At 43.5% G+C, this 21,251-nt stretch overlaps 2 protein-coding genes across 6 annotated transcripts; one reads left to right on the top strand and one right to left on the bottom strand.

The window, feature by feature from the left end:
• The first annotated feature begins 497 nt into the window (after positions 1-497).
• LOC119300292 (protein FAR1-RELATED SEQUENCE 4-like) lies at positions 498-2,583 on the top strand. The gene is made up of 2 exons (XM_037577311.1): positions 498-2,214; positions 2,335-2,583. The coding sequence occupies exons 1-2, from the start codon at positions 1,545-1,547 to the stop codon at positions 2,415-2,417; spliced, it is 753 nt and encodes a 250-aa protein (XP_037433208.1). The 5' UTR covers positions 498-1,544; the 3' UTR covers positions 2,418-2,583.
• A 338-nt stretch (positions 2,584-2,921) lies between these two features.
• LOC119317465 lies at positions 2,922-20,225 on the bottom strand. Of its 5 annotated transcripts, none has more exons than XM_037591937.1 (14): positions 20,097-20,225; positions 19,828-19,940; positions 19,485-19,716; positions 19,089-19,298; positions 18,919-18,969; positions 18,527-18,816; positions 18,309-18,440; positions 17,562-17,935; positions 16,661-16,832; positions 4,104-4,208; positions 3,846-3,977; positions 3,597-3,700; positions 3,326-3,503; positions 2,922-3,183 (listed from the first exon to the last, which is right to left on the bottom strand). In XM_037591937.1, the coding sequence occupies exons 3-14, from the start codon at positions 19,531-19,533 to the stop codon at positions 3,157-3,159; spliced, it is 1,824 nt and encodes a 607-aa protein (XP_037447834.1). In that variant the 5' UTR covers positions 19,534-19,716; positions 19,828-19,940; positions 20,097-20,225; the 3' UTR covers positions 2,922-3,156. The 5 variants fall into 5 exon arrangements, 4 of the variants coding, with proteins under 4 accessions (XP_037447834.1, XP_037447839.1, XP_037447830.1 ...); XM_037591942.1 differs by having other exon boundaries at positions 19,807-19,940; XM_037591933.1 differs by having other exon boundaries at positions 19,803-19,940.
• Between the last annotated feature and the right edge of the window lie 1,026 nt (positions 20,226-21,251).

Below are 21,251 nucleotides of genomic sequence, written 5' to 3' on the forward strand. Positions count from 1 at the left end.
GCTGAAACCTGAAACAGGGATGCATTTTGCTACGAGGGAAGAAGCTCAAAAGTTCTTAAACTTCTATGCCTTTGTTGCTGGTTTCTCCATATCTGTTGTGTCGACTGCCCGCACAACCAGCAAAAAAAGGGACAGATAAGTTACAAGGGTAACACTGAAATGCAACAAGTATGGGCATAATACAAAGGCTGAAATTGAAAACTTGTCTGTGCAAAGAAAAAGCACTGTCATAGCGAAGACAGACTGCAAAGCACAAATGCTAATTGCTTTGAAAGATGGAAGATGGCGTATAACTAACCTCAATCTTGATCATAACCATGAGCTCAACCCTGGCAGTAGGTTTTTTAGATCTCATGTTTACATGTCTGATGAAGAGAAAGCATTGATCAGAACAATGAAAAAGTGCAACATACCTACGAGGAAGATAGTGGCAGTGTTGGCGTACATAAGAGGAGGAATGGACAAGTTACCATACAACAAAAGGAAAGTGAGTAACTATGGTACAACGATAAGCAGAGAACCGGAAAATAGTGATGTCATGGAAGTGCAGCAATACTTCCAGAAGAAACAAGCTGAGAGCCCTGGATTTTGCTACTCAATGGAAGTAGATGCAAAAAACAAGGTCAGGAGCGTGTTTTGGACAGATGCTAGATCTACAATAATGTACCAAGAGTATGCGGACTGCATTAGCTTTGACACAACATTCCTAACAAACAAGTACAACTTGCCGTTTGCACCATTCGCTGGTGTTTCTCCACATGGGAAGAAATACTTGTTTGCTTGTGCCCTTATTATCGATGAAACTGCTAACACATTCAAGTGGTTGTTCCAGCAGTTCTTAGCAGCAATGGGAGGCAAGGCACCCAAAACAATAATAACTGACCAAGACAGAGGAATGGAAAAGGCAATAAAAGCTGTGTTTCCACAAGCAACACACAGAACATGCTTGTTCCATGTGATGAAAAAAGCCGAAGAGAAAGGGTGTAGAGTGTTCCAACTGAATCAAGGACTATATGAGGACTTTCACGACATAGTGAATAACTCATTGACAGAGAGAGAGTTTGAAACACTATGGCAAACAATGATTGAAACTTACAATGTGGGTGAGGTGAAAATTTTCCATGACATGTGGGAAGCAAGGAAAAAATTTGTGCCAGTGTACTTCAAGACAAAGTTTTTCCCATTCATCCAAACAACAGCTAGGAGTGAGGGCACAAATGCTTTGTTCAAGAAGGGGGTTGGTGCACAGTTCAGCATGACAAGTTTCCTACGAGAATACCAGAGAATACTAGACAACATCCATGCAAATGAGGATGAGCTTGACCATAATGCAAAGCACAAAAAAGTTTCCTGGAAATCATTCAACACTAAGTACTACATCGAGAGACAAGCACACAGCCTGTACAACATAAGCATCTTCAAAAAATCTCAGCTCATTCTCAATGATGTAATAAGACTGCAAATCAGAGAAGAGGAAAAAATGAAACTATACATGGTGTACCAAGCAAAGAACTACTACAAACAAGAACACAGGACAAGGCTTTATGTGGTGCAAGTGGATACTGAGAAAAGAAGATTACTCCTGCATTTGTTGCAAGTTTGAAAAGGATGGCATTTTGTGCTCTCATATTCTAAAAGTAATGTTGCACCTTGAGGTGGATAAGATACCATACAAATACATAATAGACAAGTGGAGGAAACAAGGCCAGAAAATGAATAAACCCAAGGCGATTCCACTCATATTAGATAATGATGAACTGAGATACAATGTCCTAGGCATGAAGCTAGTGGAGCTTGGCTCAAACGCTTCAAAGAGTCAAAGGAAGTTTGAATACTTGCTATCAGAAATGTTCAGGATTCAACGACACTTAATTGATATGGATAGAGAAGGAGAAGAAGAGATGGATGGGCAAGGAGAACAAATAGAGGAGAGCAACAGATCCAACAAGACAATAGGCACACTGACAACTATGGCACAGAGTGGTGGCAGCAAATCAACTATTGAGCTATTGAATCCTGATAAGGCGCACACAAAAGGGCGCCCACGAATGATGACCATACAAGAACGCATAAAAAACAAGACATTCTACAAGTGCAACCACTGTAATGATCCGGGTCACACAAAAAGGAAATGCACTAATCTGGATAAAGTATACGACATCCCAAAAAAGAAGATATCAAGGAAGACTAGCCAGCCAAGATCAGCTGATGGAGGTGATTCCCTATAAAAAACTACTAGAAAATAAACATAGCACTCCATTGACACACTCATATAAAAAACTGTGGAAAATGGTATTGTTATCGACTAACTGTGGAAAATGGTATTGTTAACAGGGCGAGGGCGACAGAACGCTACCAACAAAGAGATCAACGCCACCAACATACCTATCAATGAGGTCTCCCAACTGCAGCAATGACGTGGCTCCTACCCTGCAACTCTAACTCCCTCTACTCGTACCCTGCATGGATAGAGAACAAAGGAGTAGTCAGGACTATTTACATTTTCTGATTGCACAAACTTCATGTAAGAAAAAAAGATTGAGAGAAAAAAGAATGTTTACAAAAAATATGTGAAAAACCTTATTAGAAGCAAAGAATATGAACAAAAATGAGTGTGATGTTTTCATGTTATTTGATATAGATGCGAACAAGGACTGATTGTAGACATCTTTGTTAGTCTTTCATTGCAGTAGTGAGACTGAGCATGGCGTCTCTCAAAAAAAAGAGCGGCGCACAGAGTGAGGTTTTAGAAAAATCACACCGATGGAAAAAGTGGTACACACCATAGAATGAATTAGACACCTACGGGTTTAGACACTAAACTGATAGACGCATAACATTAGAAAAACTGACACTTAAGTTACCGAAAATTAAGGGAGAACAAACAAACTAACAAGGTAAATGATAGTCTGTCTCTGAATGTATACATCTGACATAGAGGACAAACATTTGTATCTACATGAAAAAGAAAGTGGCCAGCATTTACAACAAATATGATATGCTCGTACAACCAACGACAACTTCCTCAACAGTTCAACGGACCACTACACTACACAAAAATTGATCTAGATGATGCTACAAAATTGTTTTAAATGAGCTCTCTTCTTCTCTTGATGCCCATCCAACAAGCCTAGAAACAGAGAAACGCCACCGCTGTCATGGAGGATTGCTGACGAAGTCACCCTAACAAAGGAAAAAAAAAGAAAAAACACACATCATAAGACAGTTAGAAAAAAATGCAGAAAAGAATAAAAAAGATGTGAAAAATAAAATTTAAAAAATGTGAAAAAATGAAGAGTTAAAATGAATGAATGAGAAGAAGAACCTGTAAGTTGAAACCAGTGACAAGGCTCTTGTCTGCAGTGTTTTTCTTCCAAAAGAAAAGTTGGTTCATGTACTGAATTCTTATGTGTTGGATGTCGTCATGTGAGAAAATCTTGCGCAGATCCAAGGGTGGTGCACATATCTCCATTATCTTTGTTGCAAACACTCCATAATCATTTCTGAAAAAAGAGAGGTGATGTTCCAAAAAAACAAGCTAAAAAGAGGGAAAACAAAAATAAAAACAAGAGCAGGTGGGGAAAGAGAGCCCTTACCCATTAGTCTGCTTTGGCACATGAGGGTACATCCTTTTGAAAATCTTGAAATTATGCTGGTCTGTTTGGAAAATGATTTCCCACAACTTGATGAAGTTCTTGATCTGCCTGTGAATAAAAAATGATGAAAAAAAGAAACATAAAAAAATAAAATCATATAGATGGGGGGAAGGCATTTGGACAAAAAAAGACGTGATGAATAAAGTGTGATGGACAGAAACAAAAGAAAAAAGGTGATGAACAACTTACAAATTTCTCTCTGATAGTCTTGTGAAGATACGAGTCCTTGTCATAAAAAGAATCCAAGAAAGCAAAAAGTTTCCACTTGAAATCAACAGCAAACACTATCCAATGGTTGTCGAGACATGTGGGGAAGAACAGCTAATCAAAAATAGAAAAAAATAAAAACACATTAAAAGAGTTGGAACAAAAAAAAATCAAAACGGAAAAAATAGAACACAAACAAAAAAAGAAAAAATAAAGGAAGAAGGACAAAGAAGAACACACCGTATTTGACAAATCTAGACGTTTACCCCTACTTGCTGATGCTGCCCCCAGAAACGAAGTGGCAATTGATCTTAGTTTATCGTCTTGGTAGTTCAGTATGTTCTCCTGCAGGGAACAAACAAATACATGACCAAAATGGCAAAGTAGACGCAGGGTAATGTACACCAAAAAACTGTCAGGACCCCGACTCAATGTCACATCGATCTAGCATGTAACACCCCATATCACTTTGCGGCCTCACGCACGGTATTCCCACGGGTGTCGCCTTACCTTTGCCCGGGACCGTTTGCGTCTTTTGGCACACGTATATGATAGTGTCGCTAGCATCCATATGGTAAGGAGCCCGGGCTGACATGGCTAGTCGTAAACCCAAAGTGGCACAAACTTACAGGGACAGGCATCCATGAACCAGCATCGAACGTGTCGGTCATCAGCGAGTGAATCCAGGCTGTAGCACTGGGCTAGCAGGACTCCGGTGAACCGGGCTGTAGCGGGCTAACAGGACTCTGGTATTCACCGCGTGACATTTCCCCGAAGGGACAGACACAGGAACGAAGAAGGACACATGCCGGCCAGCCTAAGTGTTCCGGAGCAGTAGCAAGCTACCATGGCTCGGTGGAAACACTAGGAGACATTTCCCGGTAAGAGAGGCTACTAAAGATAAACAACTAGATAGTCAGATCCCACACATACCAAGCATTTCAATAACATACACACAATATGCTCGATATGTGCAATATAACATGGCATCACAAAATGACTCTACGACTCAGTAGTTTATATGCAAAAGGCTCCGAGGAGCGAGATATTACAATCATGGGTCTCATGACCCAACACTCAGAGCATACAAGTCAAAGCACAAGCGGAAGCTATCATGTCTGAGTACAGACATCTATAAATGAAAAAGGCTGAGAAGCCTGACTATCTACCAGATCCTGCCGAGGGCACAAGATCGTAGCTGAGGTAACAAGCTAAACGTCGAAGTCCACGCGGAACTACTAGTGAGACCGAAGTCTCTCTGCAAAACATAAAATAGGCAAACGTGAGTACAAATGTACCCAGCAAGACTTACATCAGAACTAACTACATATGCATCATTTTCAACAAGGGGATGGTGGGGTTTAACTGTAGCAAGCCAGCTTTGACTCGGTGGCTATCCTAAACTACGACTGCAAGCGACTCTTTTGAGGTGGCGCACACGAGTCCACATATTCACCATATCAATACACCACTATGGATCCGCTCCCGTCTCCCTACGAGAACGCCATCCATAGCACTCACGCTTATCTTGCGTATTTTAGAGTATCCACTTTCACTTATCTATGAACTGATATAAGCAACCCAGAAGTCCTTTACCGCGGACACGGCTATTCGAATAGATGATGTTAACCCTGCAGGGGTGTACTTCTTCATACATGTTTCCACCACTTAGCGTCTGCACACGACATGTGCTCGGCAGACTTCAAGCGAAAGCCGACGTGGGTGTAGACCACGACCTACCTAAACACTCAAGTCTCTAGTCCAGGTTTATTGCCTATTCGGGTTCCATCCATGAGGAGATCCGGCCGGAGTTTCGCTCACAGCCCCAAACGATGTGAACAGGGTTCCGTGACACCAAACGGGCGCCCGGTTTACCCGGCCACGTGCCTACCGCATCACAGTCCACCCCTACGGTCAGCGCTGTCCACGGCCTCCAGCATACTACAAACACCAGAAACTACTTGCAACTCCTGGACAGAGGACAAGGGTGAATAAGAAGTCGAGCGGGGTCATATTTCAGGGCCCAATGTATGGTAGTAGCTGAATCATGGATCACAAACACAGAACTCAGTTCCTGAGGACGGCTTCAATGAGACAACCCACCATGTACTCCTACATGGCCTCTCACCGCTACCTTTACCAAATCGTGTTCACACGCTTAGCTCACACACCGTAGGACATGTTCACACACCTCTGATTCATTCCCGATGAATCAGACCTGACACAACTCTAAGCAATAGCAGGCATGACAAACAAGCATGAATGAGTAGGCACAACAGGGCTCAAACAACTCCTACTCATGATAGTGGGTTTCATCTATTTACTGTGGCAATGACAGGTCATGCAAAGGATAAAGGGGTTCAACTACCGCAGCAAATAACAGTTGAATCGATGTTGTCCTAATGCAGTAAAAGAGAGCAGGAGCGAGAGAGTAGGATTGTATCGGAATGAACAAGGGGGTTTTGCTTGCCTGGCACTTCTGAAGATAACATTGAGTCTTCATCAGTGTCAACGATCACATCATCGGTATCACGTCTATCGAGAGGGGACAAATACCGGCAACACAGAAGGGAACACAATCAATGCAATGCACAATATGATGCATGATCATGACATGGCAAAATGAATGTGTTTTGAGCTAATGCAACTAGCAGCAAGTTAAATGGAGTTGGTTTGAACCCTAGGTTCAAATTCAAACTCCACATGTGATTATTTAAATGCCATTTAATTGATTTATGCTAAACAGCAACTATAAGTTGTTCTAACATGCATGAAAATGGTACAGATGGATTCCTTGAATTTTTCTAATAATTTTTCATATATAATTTATTTAATTTGGAGTTACGGTTGATTTTCTATGAATTTTTGAAGTTTGTGGTATTTTCTGGAATTTCCTGAATAAGAATAAATACAGAAAAGGATTAAGTGCGTCAGCATGACGTCGGGGTGACGTCATCAGGTCAAAGGCGCCAGCCCAGGTCAAACCTGATGGCTGGGACCCGCACGTCAGTGTAATAGGCAGGGACAGAGGCTGACTGGTGGGTCCGGTCAATGCTGACATGGCAAAGTCAACGGTGACAGGCGGGGCCCTCTGAGATTAGTGCTAATTTAACAGAGAGGTTAAACTAATTAATTTAGGCACGGGGCCCACTTGGCAGTGGCTCTAGTGGGTGATTAGCGGGGTGTTTAAGCCCTAATTAAGTGGCCACGTCGGCGGCTAACCGCCGGTGACACACGGACGTGGCGGCGGCTCTCGTTCCGGCGATTCTAGCGACGAGAGGAGGCGGGGTTGGTCTCTACGGACGCGTCGTGGTGACGCGCGTCGTTTGGTAGCAGCGGGAGGTGCTCAGGTGGTCGGAATCAGCAACGGCGGCGAGCGAGGCGGCGGCCGGAGCTCGGGTGGGTGCGGGGTTAGCGCTATGGCTTGCAAACGAGCTAGCTGCCACGCTAGCGTTGCTCCACGGGTCGTTGCGAGTGCAACGGACGCACGCGCGGGGCCATTTGGTCACCGGGGCTTCGCCGGCGACGAGCCCGCGCGGCGACGGCTACGGTAAGCAAGGGGGCGGCGGCTACGGCAACCAAACGGGGGCAGGGTTAGGGGAGAAATTACCGGGGGCTCACCACGGTCACGAAGAGATGCTCGGCGGTCTCGGGGCAGGCCGGACGGCGACGAATCGACGGCAGCGATCCTCGGTGGCCGAGGAGGGGAACGGCGGAGCTGGCGACATCCAGGGCTTCCGGCACCTTCTGTCTTGGTGAGGAGGAAGAGGCGGACGAGACGGGGCTTCTTGGCACGTCGGCGAGGTGAGGGGAGCACGGTGGCTGCGGCAATCGGCGTCGGTGGCGGCGGCTCCGTTCGGGTCCGAGGTGCGGAGCGAGAGGGAGAGCAGGAGAAGGGGATGAGCACGGGAGGGAGTTGAGAGAGGCCTGAGGGGGTGCGTGGCATCCGTAGCGGCGTCGGAGTGGCAGCAGGCAGGCAGGAGGTGGCGTTGCGCGTGCGTGCGCGCCGCGGGCACACGCCCCTGTCCTACTGTCCCGAGGAGGAAGACGACAGGGAGGGCGCTGGTGGGCTGGGCCGGCCAGCTGCGGTGCTGGGCCAGATGGGGCGCTAGGTGGGGCTGCAGGTAAGCGCCAGGTAAGCTTTGCTCTTTTTATTTTTTTCTGTTTGTTTTATTTAATTTATTTTGCCACTGTTTTGAATTTAAAATAATTCAAACAATGCCAAAAACTCCTCTGAATATTTTATATTGCTAGATGGACTTTTCCAAAAGCTTATAAAATATTTCAGGGGTATTTGAAATTATATTCTAATTATGTGAATATAATTCAAATTCAAATAGCTAATGAATTAAATCCAAAGTCCCAAAAATAATTCCTTAAAAATGTTCAATATTTTGGTTGGGACCAGAACCCTTACCAAAAATTATCAAACATTTAAAAAGAGCATTTTGGAGCAATGAATGAGATTTCTAGGGTTTTTGCCCCTCTTTTATTTGAGTTTTTGAGGCTTCCAAAATTCCTCAGTTCAAGTTTCAGAATTTAAACATGATGCACACACCAGGCAGCACCAGAAGCTAGGGATGTGACAACTCACCCCCGCTAAACAAGAATCTCGTCTCGAGATTCAAGCGTAGGGTAGGATGAAGGGGAAACGCAAACTAGTATAATCTTCACGATCCAGGTTGCACTTCGAATGAACGTTGATTCGATCACCATCATTGTCTCGAAGTCTTGCTCTGAGAAATCCTGCCAACATGACATGGAGAGAAGGACGAGACTCTAGAAGGGTCGATCTTCTTGAAGATCGAACAACTCAGGATTAACTCACGGAATGAGACATAGCAACCTCTCTCGAGCTGAGGGACGAAGCACACATCCATAAGAATGGAGTGAGGCAGATGACGAAGGTTCACTAGGTAGACAACAATTCCACACTTAAGAAGGTGGTAAACGATTGTCAACGTAGCGAGGAGTTAAGTTGACATGACACCATAATGATGCACCTTAGGGAAGGTGACTCGAAGATATATCCCCTTAAGTGGCAAAAATAATTACTTTTGATACCGAGATCATTGAAACTCTTTAAACCAGCCTAAGACAATTCTCGAGCGATCGTTTGGAGGGGGTCGGTAGAATGGCATACTCGGACTTGGATGATGTGGATTACCTTGTTGAAGACAACGTAATGGATGAATTTGCTTATCACCGGAAATGGAGGAGATCCATGGTAGAATGACACATTGGCGGTGCAAGCTGGGAACAAAATGCAAATGCTGGGAATGATTCTGGTAATTGGGGAAGAACCCAACAATAGAGAGTGAATTCACTGTTTGAAAAGGTCATAGCGTTGTCGAGGAAACTGAGAGGAATCCAGTTAGAGTCGATGGTAACACGTAGCGCTTGTGCGTGCTCTCAAGAACTTGAGCATTTCCATATTCATCAGGGTTTTATCAACATCCGTGTCAAAGGTGCTGACAACACAACATACTACCATGATGAGTAGCAATGGACAATGCAGATGCAAAGGAAGATAACACTTTCTTAGATTTCACCTTAGCGAGACCAAGGGGACAAAATCTGGATGATCGACCGAGAGACATTTAGCACTCCGCTTCTAATGTTCTCCTTGATGTGCTAGTGTACCCATTCATAGATATGGTTTGATATCTAGAACATCAAGTAAAAGGTCGGACTTCAGAACACAGAAATCCATAGGGCAACTAGGGAGTAAATCCTACGAAATCCCTATGGGGAGGTGGCCAACTTCCTCAAATCAAGATACTACAATATTAGGTCTCCCGGCTGGGTGTGTTGGCCACGACATCCACTTTACCGGTTATTGCGCGACCAATATTATGATTCTTGGGAAATATTCCAACCATCATATCTGCCTGAGATTCAGATCTGGTTGGTGTCAGGATATTCCAGACTCATCGAGTCCAGGAAGAAAAACGGAAGTTTGCAACACGAATCGACGAGATGACGTTGCGAGATTCTCGGGGAATGAACTACGATAGCAAGCTCCGAAACATGAGCTGGTTCCGCTACAACATGTGAACACGTTGTCCCAGACAAGCATGCCCACATGGTAGTCTTACAATAAAACACTACCGAGTTCTGGTTGGGAACCATCAGCGAGGATATCGAAGTTCTTTCATAAGTCTGGATTAGCTCTTATGAAGGAACTCCTTCTCCTTGAACAAATCAATCAGTGGCTTGGTGTGCTAGGGATACATATAGATTGAAGGTTGCAAGTCTTCAAACCACAGCATTCTTCGCACGTGTGCATGACTGATTTGGAATGATTCCAAAGAAAGCAACATTGACTTTCTCGAATCCACGGCGGCAACTTGCATCAGATGCACATGAATTAAAGGAAGTCACTACCTTCATCCAAACATATGCTTCATGAGCTAGCATGAACAAATGCTTTCAAAAGTTTCCAACACTAGCTTAATGTTCAGCAAAATTATGGAGAAGACAAGGATGTTGTCAATGGGCACAACAACAATTCATCTGGGTTTCCTTTTAAAAGGAATTCCATAGTTAAGTGAACAAGTGATAGCATTGGTTAGACCCAAAAGATATAATGGTGTATGCTCGAGGGATCAACCACGAATAAGACAACATTACGAGCATCGTTGGTACTGATTTGATTTGACGATAGCCCACACTCAAATCAAAGGATTGATAAGACAATAGGTCCAGCAACTGATCACAAGGACCAATCGATGAAGATATCATCTTTCTTCAACACACACTACACAAGAATATCCCTTTGGAACGAACTAAGTCAGACAAGCTTTTATCTTCCAACTCTCCAAGTTGTTGTCTAGCTTAACCAACTAGCTCAGGGATATCTAACACCGATTCTTGGAGAGAAGGTGGTTCACGAGAAACCAACTTGATCACGAGCTCAACATAACAGTCAGGGAACAACCTGGTAATACTTCCGAGAAGATATTCGGAAAATCACGAACCACTGGTATGTTACTAAGCTTGAGAACAATCTCGCTTTTGAGGGCAAGACGATATGATCAAATGAGTGAGGACTTGACAAGATCCTAACTCATCAATCGAAGGGTGCACCGAAATAAGGACTAGGTAGCACGATCAGTCTTAGAAGGATGATTCAAAAACCAACATGCTAAGAATGAAATTATTATCCTTTAACTACCAAGCAACGAGGTTGCTGGGAGTATTGATTTCACACATCACAATTCATTTGTCGGTATTCCGGTTGCATCAACACGAGGGCCGAGGAATGACTAATGATGGTGAGAAGTATCACTACGTCAAAATTCATGAGAGTTGGTGCAGTTCTCATGACAATTCTGACATAAGGGGGGTAATACTCCAAGGTAGAACAGAACCAAAAGCTGGATTGGCATTTGATCTGCGGAATACAACTACTTTGACCCAATCCTAGATATGGATGAGGTACTGGAGTTTGTTTCTCCAAGTCATTCAAGACAGAATGGCTTGACGGACCACAGGGGTAATAGGCATTGATAAACGAATGCATGCATACCCTTGATATCAATTGATAGACGAAGGTCAGTAGAAAACTAAAGAGGGACAACTCAAAGGAACATATAATTTTCTGAGTTGTGGATGCATGGATTAGCATGTCGAACGAAGTTCAACATATTTCTTCCGGATAACCCATGCAGAAAGGTAGAACTGGCAGAGCCACAATATATAATGGAGAACTCATCAAGAATAATCCTGCTGTGATATTTCAGTTCAACGAGGAACTTCTGCCATAGGTAGTTCATGGTATTTGGAAGAAGAAGATACCACGGACTTCAAGGACTATCGCAAAGGTTACTAATGTCCTAAAGGCACTAGCAATTACTATCAACATGAAGTAGGTAGAGTGAATCTCGGGTTCAAGAACCCAGGAACAGAATACCTATTACTAAGTAGCATCACGGGATGCTTTCGAGAATGATGTCCAGAATCATCACACTGGGAACACAAATCATGGCTAAATTACTAGATGATCCCCTAAGACACCTAGGGTCATAATAATATCTCCAACATATATGTCAAGGTAACGAAGTACCTCAACTCACTGATTAGTGTGGTTAATCTGGCCCATGGGAACATTGAAACGGGAAGAAAGGATTTGCAATTGCATCAGACTACTTAGAAACCTGGGATGACTCAGACAGCATAACGACTGTAAATGCTCAGAAAAGATTTGAGACATTCACAAAAATGGTGGCATAACCACTCAGAAGCACAATATCAAGATTTCGAGATCAACAATTAACATACGGAAGTAGTAGAAACTGAACTCAAGCTTAAATCCAACAATCTTATAAGTCTACGGATTAGTAATACGTGATCCTGATAGAAAGAAGAGATAGCCTAGTTCTTAATCCCCGTAGGAAAGATAAGATGACTCAGATCAGAAGGGCATAAAGTATAAGGAGTAAAAAGAGCCTTACGTTTCATCCCACAATCAATTCCCTTATATAACTAAAGAATTTCTAGACTCAACTTCGACCAGTTTGGCTTGGTAATCCTACAGGCAGTCAAGCTCTGATACCAACGCTGTTAGGACCCCGACTCAATGCCACATCGATCTAGCATGTAACACCCCATATCACTTTGCGGCCTCACGCACGGTATTCCCACGGGTGTCGCCTTACCTTTGCCCGGGACCGTTTGCGTCTTTTGGCACACGTATATGATAGTGTCGCTAGCATCCATATGGTAAGGAGCCCGGGCTGACATGGCTAGTCGTAAACCCAAAGTGGCACAAACTTACAGGGACAGGCATCCATGACCCAGCATCGAACGTGTCGGTCATCAGCGAGTGAATCCAGGCTGTAGCACTGGGCTAGCAGGACTCCGGTGAACCGGGCTGTAGCGGGCTAACAGGACTCTGGTATTCACCGCGTGACATTTCCCCGAAGGGACAGACACAGGAACGAAGAAGGACACATGCCGGCCAGCCTAAGTGTTCCGGAGCAGTAGCAAGCTACCATGGCTTGGTGGAAACACTAGGAGACATTTCCCGGTAAGAGAGGCTACTAAAGATAAACAACTAGATAGTCAGATCCCACACATACCAAGCATTTCAATAACATACACACAATATGCTCGATATGTGCAATATAACATGGCATCACAAAATGACTCTACGACTCAGTAGTTTATATGCAAAAGGCTCCGAGGAGCGAGATATTACAATCATGGGTCTCATGACCCAACACTCAGAGCATACAAGTCAAAGCACAAGCGGAAGCTATCATGTCTGAGTACAGACATCTATAAATGAAAAAGGCTGAGAAGCCTGACTATCTACCAGATCCTGCCGAGGGCACAAGATCGTAGCTGAGGTAACAAGCTAAACGTCGAAGTCCACGCGGAACTACTAGTGAGACCGAAGTCTCTCTGCAAAACATAAAATAGGCAAACGTGAGTACAAATGTACCCAGCAAGACTTACATCAGAACTAACTACATATGCATCATTTTCAACAAGGGGATGGTGGGGTTTAACTGTAGCAAGCCAGCTTTGACTCGGTGGCTATCCTAAACTACGACTGCAAGCGACTCTTTTGAGGTGGCGCACACGAGTCCACATATTCACCATATCAATACACCACTATGGATCCGCTCCCGTCTCCCTACGAGAACGCCATCCATAGCACTCACGCTTATCTTGCGTATTTTAGAGTATCCACTTTCACTTATCTATGAACTGATATAAGCAACCCAGAAGTCCTTTAACGCGGACACGGCTATTCGAATAGATGATGTTAACCCTGCAGGGGTGTACTTCTTCATACATGTTTCCACCACTTAGCGTCTGCACACGACATGTGCTCGGCAGACTTCAAGCGAAAGCCGACGTGGGTGTAGACCACGACCTACCTAAACACTCAAGTCTCTAGTCCAGGTTTATCGCCTATTCGGGTTCCATCCATGAGGAGATCCGGCCGGAGTTTCGCTCACAGCCCCAAACGATGTGAACAGGGTTCCGTGACACCAAACGGGCGCCCGGTTTACCCGGCCACGTGCCTATCGCATCACAGCCCACCCCTACGGTCAGCGCTGTCCACGGCCTCCAGCATACTACAAACACCAGAAACTACTTGCAACTCCTGGACAGAGGACAAGGGTGAATAAGAAGTCGAGCAGGGTCATATTTCAGGGCCCAATGTATGGTAGTAGCTGAATCATGGATCACAAACACAGAACTCAGTTCCTGAGGACGGCTTCAATGAGACAACCCACCATGTACTCCTACATGGCCTCTCACCGCTACCTTTACCAAATCGTGTTCACACGCTTAGCTCACACACCGTAGGACATGTTCACACACCTCTGATTCATTCCCGATGAATCAGACCTGACACAACTCTAAGCAATAGCAGGCATGACAAACAAGCATGAATGAGTAGGCACAACAGGGCTCAAACAACTCCTACTCATGCTAGTGGGTTTCATCTATTTACTGTGGCAATGACAGGTCATGCAAAGGATAAAGGGGTTCAACTACCGCAGCAAATAACAGTTGAATCGATGTTGTCCTAATGCAGTAAAAGAGAGCAGGAGCGAGAGAGTAGGATTGTATCGGAATGAACAAGGGGGTTTTGCTTGCCTGGCACTTCTGAAGATAACATTGAGTCTTCATCAGTGTCAACGATCACATCATCGGTATCACGTCTATCGAGAGGGGACAAATACCGGCAACACAGAAGGGAACACAATCAATGCAATGCACAATATGATGCATGATCATGACATGGCAAAATGAATGTGTTTTGAGCTAATGCAACTAGCAGCAAGTTAAATGGAGTTGGTTTGAACCCTAGGTTCAAATTCAAACTCCACATGTGATTATTTAAATGCCATTTAATTGATTTATGCTAAACAGCAGCTATAAGTTGTTCTAACATGCATGAAAATGGTACAGATGGATTCCTTGAATTTTTCTGATAATTTTTCATATATAATTTATTTAATTTGGAGTTACGGTTGATTTTCTATGAATTTTTGAAGTTTGTGGTATTTTCTGGAATTTCCTGAATAAGAATAAATACAGAAAAGATTAAGTGCGTCAGCATGATGTCGGGGTGACGTCATCAGGTCAAAGGCGCCAGCCCAGGTCAAACCTGACGGCTGGGACCCGCACGTCAGTGTAACAGGCAGGGACAGAGGCTGACTGGTGGGTCCGGTCAATGCCGACATGGCAAAGTTAACGGTGACAGGCGGGGCCCTCTGAGATTAGTGCTAATTTAACAGAGAGGTTAAACTAATTAATTTAGGCACGGGGCCCACTTGGCAGTGGCTCTAGTGGGTGATTAGCGGGGTGTTTAAGCCCTAATTAAGTGGCCACGTCGGCGGCTAACCGCCGGTGACACACGGACGTGGCGGCGGCTCTCGTTCCGGCGATTCTGGCGACGAGAGGAGGCGGGGTTGGTCTCTACGGACGCGTCGTGGTGAGGCGCGTCGTTTGGTAGCAGCGGGAGGTGCTGAGGTGGTCGGAATCAGCAACGGCGGCGAGCGAGGCGGCAGCCGGAGCTCGGGTGGGTGCGGGGTTAGCGCTGCGGCTTGCAAACGAGCTAGCTGCCACGCTAGCGTTGCTCCACGGGTCGTTGCGAGTGCAACGGACGCACGCGCGGGGCCATTTGGTCACCGGGGCTTCGCCGGCGACGAGCCCGCGCGGCGACGGCTACGGTAAGCAAGGGGGCGGCGACTACGGCAACCAAACGAGGGCAGGGTTAGGGGAGAAATTACCGGGGGCTCACCACGGTCACGAAGAGATGCTCGGCGGTCTCGGGGCAGGCCGGACGGCGACGAATCGACGGCAGCGATCCTCGGTGGCCGAGGAGGGGAACGGCGGAGCTGGCGACATCCAGGGCTTCCGGCACCTTCTGTCTTGGTGAGGAGGAAGAGGGGGACGAGACGGGGCTTCTTGGCACGTCGGCGAGGCGAGGGGAGCACGGTGGCTGCGGCAATCGGCGTCGGTGGCGGCGGCTCCGTTCGGGTCCGAGGTGCGGAGCGAGAGGGAGAGCAGGAGAAGGGGATGAGCACGGGAGGGAGTTGAGAGAGGCCTGAGGGGGTGCGTGGCATCCGTAGCGGCGTCGGAGTGGCAGCAGGCAGGCAGGAGGTGGCGTTGCGCGTGCGTGCGCGCCGCGGGCACACGCCCCTGTCCTACTGTCCCGAGGAGGAAGACGACAGGGAGGGCGCTGGTGGGCTGGGCCGGCCAGCTGCGGTGCTGGGCCAGATGGGGCGCTAGGTGGGGCTGCAGGTAAGCGCCAGGTAAGCTTTGCTCTTTTTATTTTTTTCTGTTTGTTTTATTTAATTTATTTTGCCACTGTTTTGAATTTAAAATAATTCAAACAATGCCAAAAACTCCTCTGAATATTTTATATTGCTAGATGGACTTTTCCAAAAGCTTATAAAATATTTCAGGGGTATTTGAAATTATATTATAATTATATGAATATAATTCAAATTCAAATAGCTAATGAATTAAATCCAAAGTCCCAAAAATAATTCCTTAAAAATGTTCAATATTTTGGTTGGGACCAGAACCCTTACCAAAAATTATCAAACATTTAAAAAGAGCATTTTGGAGCAATGAATGAGATTTCTAGGGTTTTTGCCCCTCTTTTATTTGAGTTTTTGAGGCTTCCAAAATTCCTCAGTTCAAGTTTCAGAATTTAAACATGATGCACACACCAGGCAGCACCAGAAGCTAGGGATGTGACAAAAATGATGTAAAAAACCAGCAGAAAAAATGATAAATGTTGAACCAAACTAAAAACATACACCAATATTCGGGAAGAAATGGTGCCTTCCAGAGATTGAGGGATGACGGTCCTCGAAGAACTTCCGACAAAAGCAAGGGATCAAAAAGTTGTCGACGTGCCCGGTTGGCATAAGGCTTTGTCCAAGTGATACATAATTGCAATGAACCATCGAGTACGTCAACGCATACTTCCTGTTTGTTGCCACATAGAAACAAAAAAAACTAATCAGGAACGGCCATACTTTTCTATGGGCGAACAGGAATAATCTAGTCGGTGTTCTTGGTCTTGGCAATTGCCATCTTCTGATGAAACAACATTTGATCATTGTTTAAGCTATATTGGCCAAAAATGGATTTTGTATGCTGCCATCCTTACCATGAGCTATTCAAGTATCACTAGGAACATAGGGTTTTGTGAGTGCGCAAAAACATACCACGGGACAGTAAGATTTAAAACCTTATTTACCTACTTATTCACTAATGTTTATATTGTCAGTAACTCAAAGGTATCAGACCTTAACTGGTGTATATACAATCTAAAAGCCCTAAACTTGAACTAAGATATTTCAGCGTGAAGCACTGACTTGAGCTTGTTTTGAGGTGACACTATAGCAAAATCAACAACGAGAAAGACAAAAGAACAATGGTAACTTTTTTCACAGGCTGAAAAGACACAAAAATACACATGATTTTTTTCTCAGTCAAAGAACTATGATACAAAAGAAAAACACCAATGACAGTGACATGTTGGAGGAAGAGAATTTTGATCGATCAATCAAAGTGTTAAAAAACTAGTGAGATGTTTGACAGCTTCAAAATGATATACTACAAAATTATGATATAGTACACACTTTAAAGATTGAAAAAAGACCAGTATGTAAAAATACTTAAATAAAACAGGCTAAAAACTGATTGACGTACCTCTGAATTCTTTTTGTATATGCAAGTTCGATTATTGAGTTGTAATGCATGCACTCTTCGTTTGACACAGGGAACCTTTCGTTTTCCTTGATTGGGAGTTCCAGGAGACTTTTTGGTCGCAAAATGATCAAATCATCATGTCGACCTTGATTGATAATGGTGTCTAGCGCAAGTTCATCGATAATGATATGATTATCAATGTCGTCTGGCACATCAACAACCTCTTCTACCCCTACTGTAGATTGGCGTTGAAGTTTCGCAATTGGTCCGATCAGATTGTTGTATACATGATCTGCATTCTTAGCAAATTCGATTTGCCTGACACCAAAACTTCTTGGACTGATATCAACAATGTCTGCCTTCCTCTTAGTTGGCTGCCAAAAACAAAAATAAAAAAGCTTCGGTGAAAGCTAACATGCAAAAAATCATGTAAAACTGAACCAAAAATAGCTCCACATATGCGAAAAAAGATAGATTGAAGATTTCCTACCTAACTAGTTTTAGATTTTAGGACTGTCCAGCTACAAAAATATGCTGACAAGAAAAAGTTGCTTGCTGATTGGTTGAGCTGTCGTGCTACGGTGAGCATGTAGAACACAGAAAAAAATGCTCAATAAAAGTACTAAGAAGACAAGACAAAAAGAATGACTAAATACAAAAGGTATAACAAGACGCACTCAGCTCCCTATATCCCTCGTAGCCTCATAACAAATAATAAAAAAGGGAGTAAAAAATCTAAACACTAACCATAGAGGGAGAAAGATCGGCCACTGGGATTGGTGCTTGTTTTGTGCCAATGATTTGGTGGGTTTTTGAAAAATTCTTGTCTGCTAATGCCATGAGCTTAGGATGGTTGTTGCTTGTGCCAATCTTGCAGTCCTATAGTGCATGGGATCTTAGATGAAAAAAACATAGTGACAAAAAAAAGGAAATGTGACAAACAAAAAAGATGCATAAAAGCTGACCTCCTCACTGAACAACTTTATACGGCCTATTGGTGGCATGTGGTTAATCATTTGGTAATTGCTTTGCCCTGCCTCAGGAGGTGCAATCTGACCTCCAACATCATTTTTTGTGCCGGTTAGACTGGTGGGGCGTGTGAAAGTGCCCTGGCCGTTTTGCACACTAAACTGCAGGAAAGAGTTGCGCTCCTTCAACCCTGCTGGGAATGTGTTAATCAAAGAAAACTCCTGCTCATGATGCATTGTGTTGAACACTCTAGCCCTGACCTTCTTCACTACTCCCACTTCAGGCACTTGGATGGGGAAAAACAGAAAATAGAAAATTAAAACTTGACTGTACAATCCATAGAAAAGACTAAACTTAAGAACCAAAGAAAAAGAAAAAATAGATTTACCCTTTTCATTGTTGTGTTCAACAATTTTAGTAATCACACAATCTGGGGTTGCTGCAGAAAAACACACAAAAAAACAGATGTAAAAAGCCACTACTAAAAACAAGGAAGAGAACACAGAAAAAAGTGGGAAATAAAAAAAGAAACATGGAGGAAAAGTTTCACGAATGAACCTAAAGCATCGTGTGAGCCCTTATGAACTACCGACAAACTGTTCTCATCAATAGGTTGCAATGGAAGCTTGATGTTCCTCATTCCGATGACTGAAGGCTTAGTAGGTGCAAATGATGAAACTATGTTTTCATTGATCTTGACAGTTGTGTGGTTGATGCTGCTCTTAACGTGCTTGAGGTTCTCATTCACTTTGCTGCATTCACCATACTCTGCTTCCAACCAAGAAAAAACACATATACTCACATAAGCAATAAAAACACATTTATTCGAAGACCACAAAAACTAAAAATAAATTGACAAAATGGTCAAAATAACTTTGAATTAAAAAAACAGAGCAAGTATCCGATGAGATTCTCAAGTAAAAAGGAGCCTCATCACACACCAAAAATGCATACCGTGTGAACTTTTCTGTTGAGTTATATCATCCTTGCTCATTATGCCCATGTTTTGTTTCACTACTGGTCCTAGTTTTGAAGAGGTGTCCCGACCACTAACGACGAAAAGAGATGATAGTCTGGATCCAGATAGAAAGTTCAACACATTTGATGTTATTGCTTCCTGAACATTTTGCAAACCAAACTCCTTTATGTTGTGGCAGTCTGCGCTGTCAATGATGCCCTAAATGATCTGACAAAGAACAAAAATATGAATAACAGAAAAAGAACAACACTGAAATGACAAGAAAACCTGAAAAAAATTAAGATGAAAGATACCAACATAGTGAGGCAAGACTAAAACGTGCAAAGTAGAATATTAGCATAAGATGACATCATCTCCTCTTTGAAAGATACTGATATTGATCCTTGTTGAATAATGCCATGAGGAGCACCAACTTCAGTTGCAAACACATGCTGCCATAAAAAGATAATTGATGCGGAAAAAAGGGAAAATAGTCAAAAATAATGACTAACTACAGAAAAAAGATGAAAGAGATGCATGTACCTAACTCCCTTTTGAACTACAGAAGAAAAATTGCTCAACACAAAAATGAAAAACGTCTAACACACCTCCTTTTTGAACGGTCTCCTTCCAAATAAGTTGCGCTTCTTCCGGTCAAGTTCCGAGAAATGTTTAATCAAATTACCCTTCCATGCAAGAATTCGTGGGACGCCTTGCTCGACCACCCTTATACCAAAGTCAAGCTTGTCCAAATACAACACCTTAAAAAACACCCAAAAAAACTTAGGGAAGGAAAAGGAACAAAACAATCGACGGGGGTATGTGTGACAAAAAAACCAAAAACAACAAAAGAGATACTGAACACTTACAGCCAAGCAATATATGCAGAATCAAACGCTTTTGGTTTTCTGCCGGTTTCCCTACCAAACAACACATATTGGTTGATGCCGGCCAAAATCCATTCGTAGACAAGAAGACACATGTTGAATCCCCTTGTGATAGTAGGATCCTCCAGAAGGAATAGGAAGTCCGTGTGTATATGATCATTTGCAGAAGGGAATAAAAAGCATGACATAACAATCACCATGAAACATATGAAGATGTCTTCACCACTAAGATCTTTTGATGATGTGAGCAAATTTCCAAAGAAAGTGACATTTGGAATTTCTGAAAGATTGAACCTAGACATAATGAAACTCTTCCCTCTCTCCTTATTGGGTATCGCTATAATGCCGTTGTTTGGCAGACCCAACACAAGATGGACAGACTCCTTAGAAAGAGAGATGATCTTCTGATCATCAATAATGATTTGGGAAGATATTGTGTCTACGCAACCAACAATCCATCTGGTGAAGTGAGAAGGGAGTTCAGTCTTCTCAAACATCAGGAGATGCTCAAACCCGTATTTTGAGATCACATCCTTCCGGCCAATAGACATATGCTTGAGTATCTCAGCGAAGTACTTGGTAGCATACACACTGTACGCATCCCTTCCTAGCCCTGTTGCTTTTAGCCTTTTATTCTGAAAAACCACATTGAAAAAGCAAACTAAGACTAACAAAAAAAAAGTGAATTCAGTGATGCAAAAACATTAAAGAGTTGGTACAAGAGATATTCAACAACCTCGACTTTGATATTAGCGTTGTGACAAAAAACTGAGAATTCCCTCTTTAGAGATTTGAGAGCCTATTGGGCAAGATGGAAACCAACAAACAGAAACCATCAACATAAAAATAAAAGAAAAAATAAACTGAAAACTAGAA

Source organism: Triticum dicoccoides, chromosome 1B (assembly GCF_002162155.2).
Source record: "Triticum dicoccoides isolate Atlit2015 ecotype Zavitan chromosome 1B, WEW_v2.0, whole genome shotgun sequence".
Lineage (NCBI taxonomy): Eukaryota > Viridiplantae > Streptophyta > Magnoliopsida > Poales > Poaceae > Triticum > Triticum dicoccoides.

What these genes read in the sequence shown, in the direction of transcription:
- LOC119300292 (XM_037577311.1), top strand. Translation starts at nt 1,545, where the DNA reads ATGTGGTGCAAGTGGATACTGAGAAAAGAAGATTACTCCTGCATTTGT. An exon ending in GCCAAGATCAGCTGATGGAG is followed by an intron (nt 2,215 to 2,334) that starts GTGATTCCCTAT and finishes TATTGTTAACAG; the next exon opens with GGCGAGGGCGACAGAACGCT.
- LOC119317465 (XM_037591937.1), bottom strand. Translation starts at nt 19,533, where the DNA reads ATGGGCATAATGAGCAAGGATGATATAACTCAACAGAAAAGTTCACAC. An exon ending in TCAACAGAAAAGTTCACACG is followed by an intron (nt 19,299 to 19,484) that starts GTATGCATTTTT and finishes GGTTGGAAGCAG; the next exon opens with AGTATGGTGAATGCAGCAAA. An exon ending in GTGCCAAAGCAGACTAATGG is followed by an intron (nt 3,504 to 3,596) that starts GTAAGGGCTCTC and finishes CTCTTTTTTCAG; the next exon opens with AAATGATTATGGAGTGTTTG.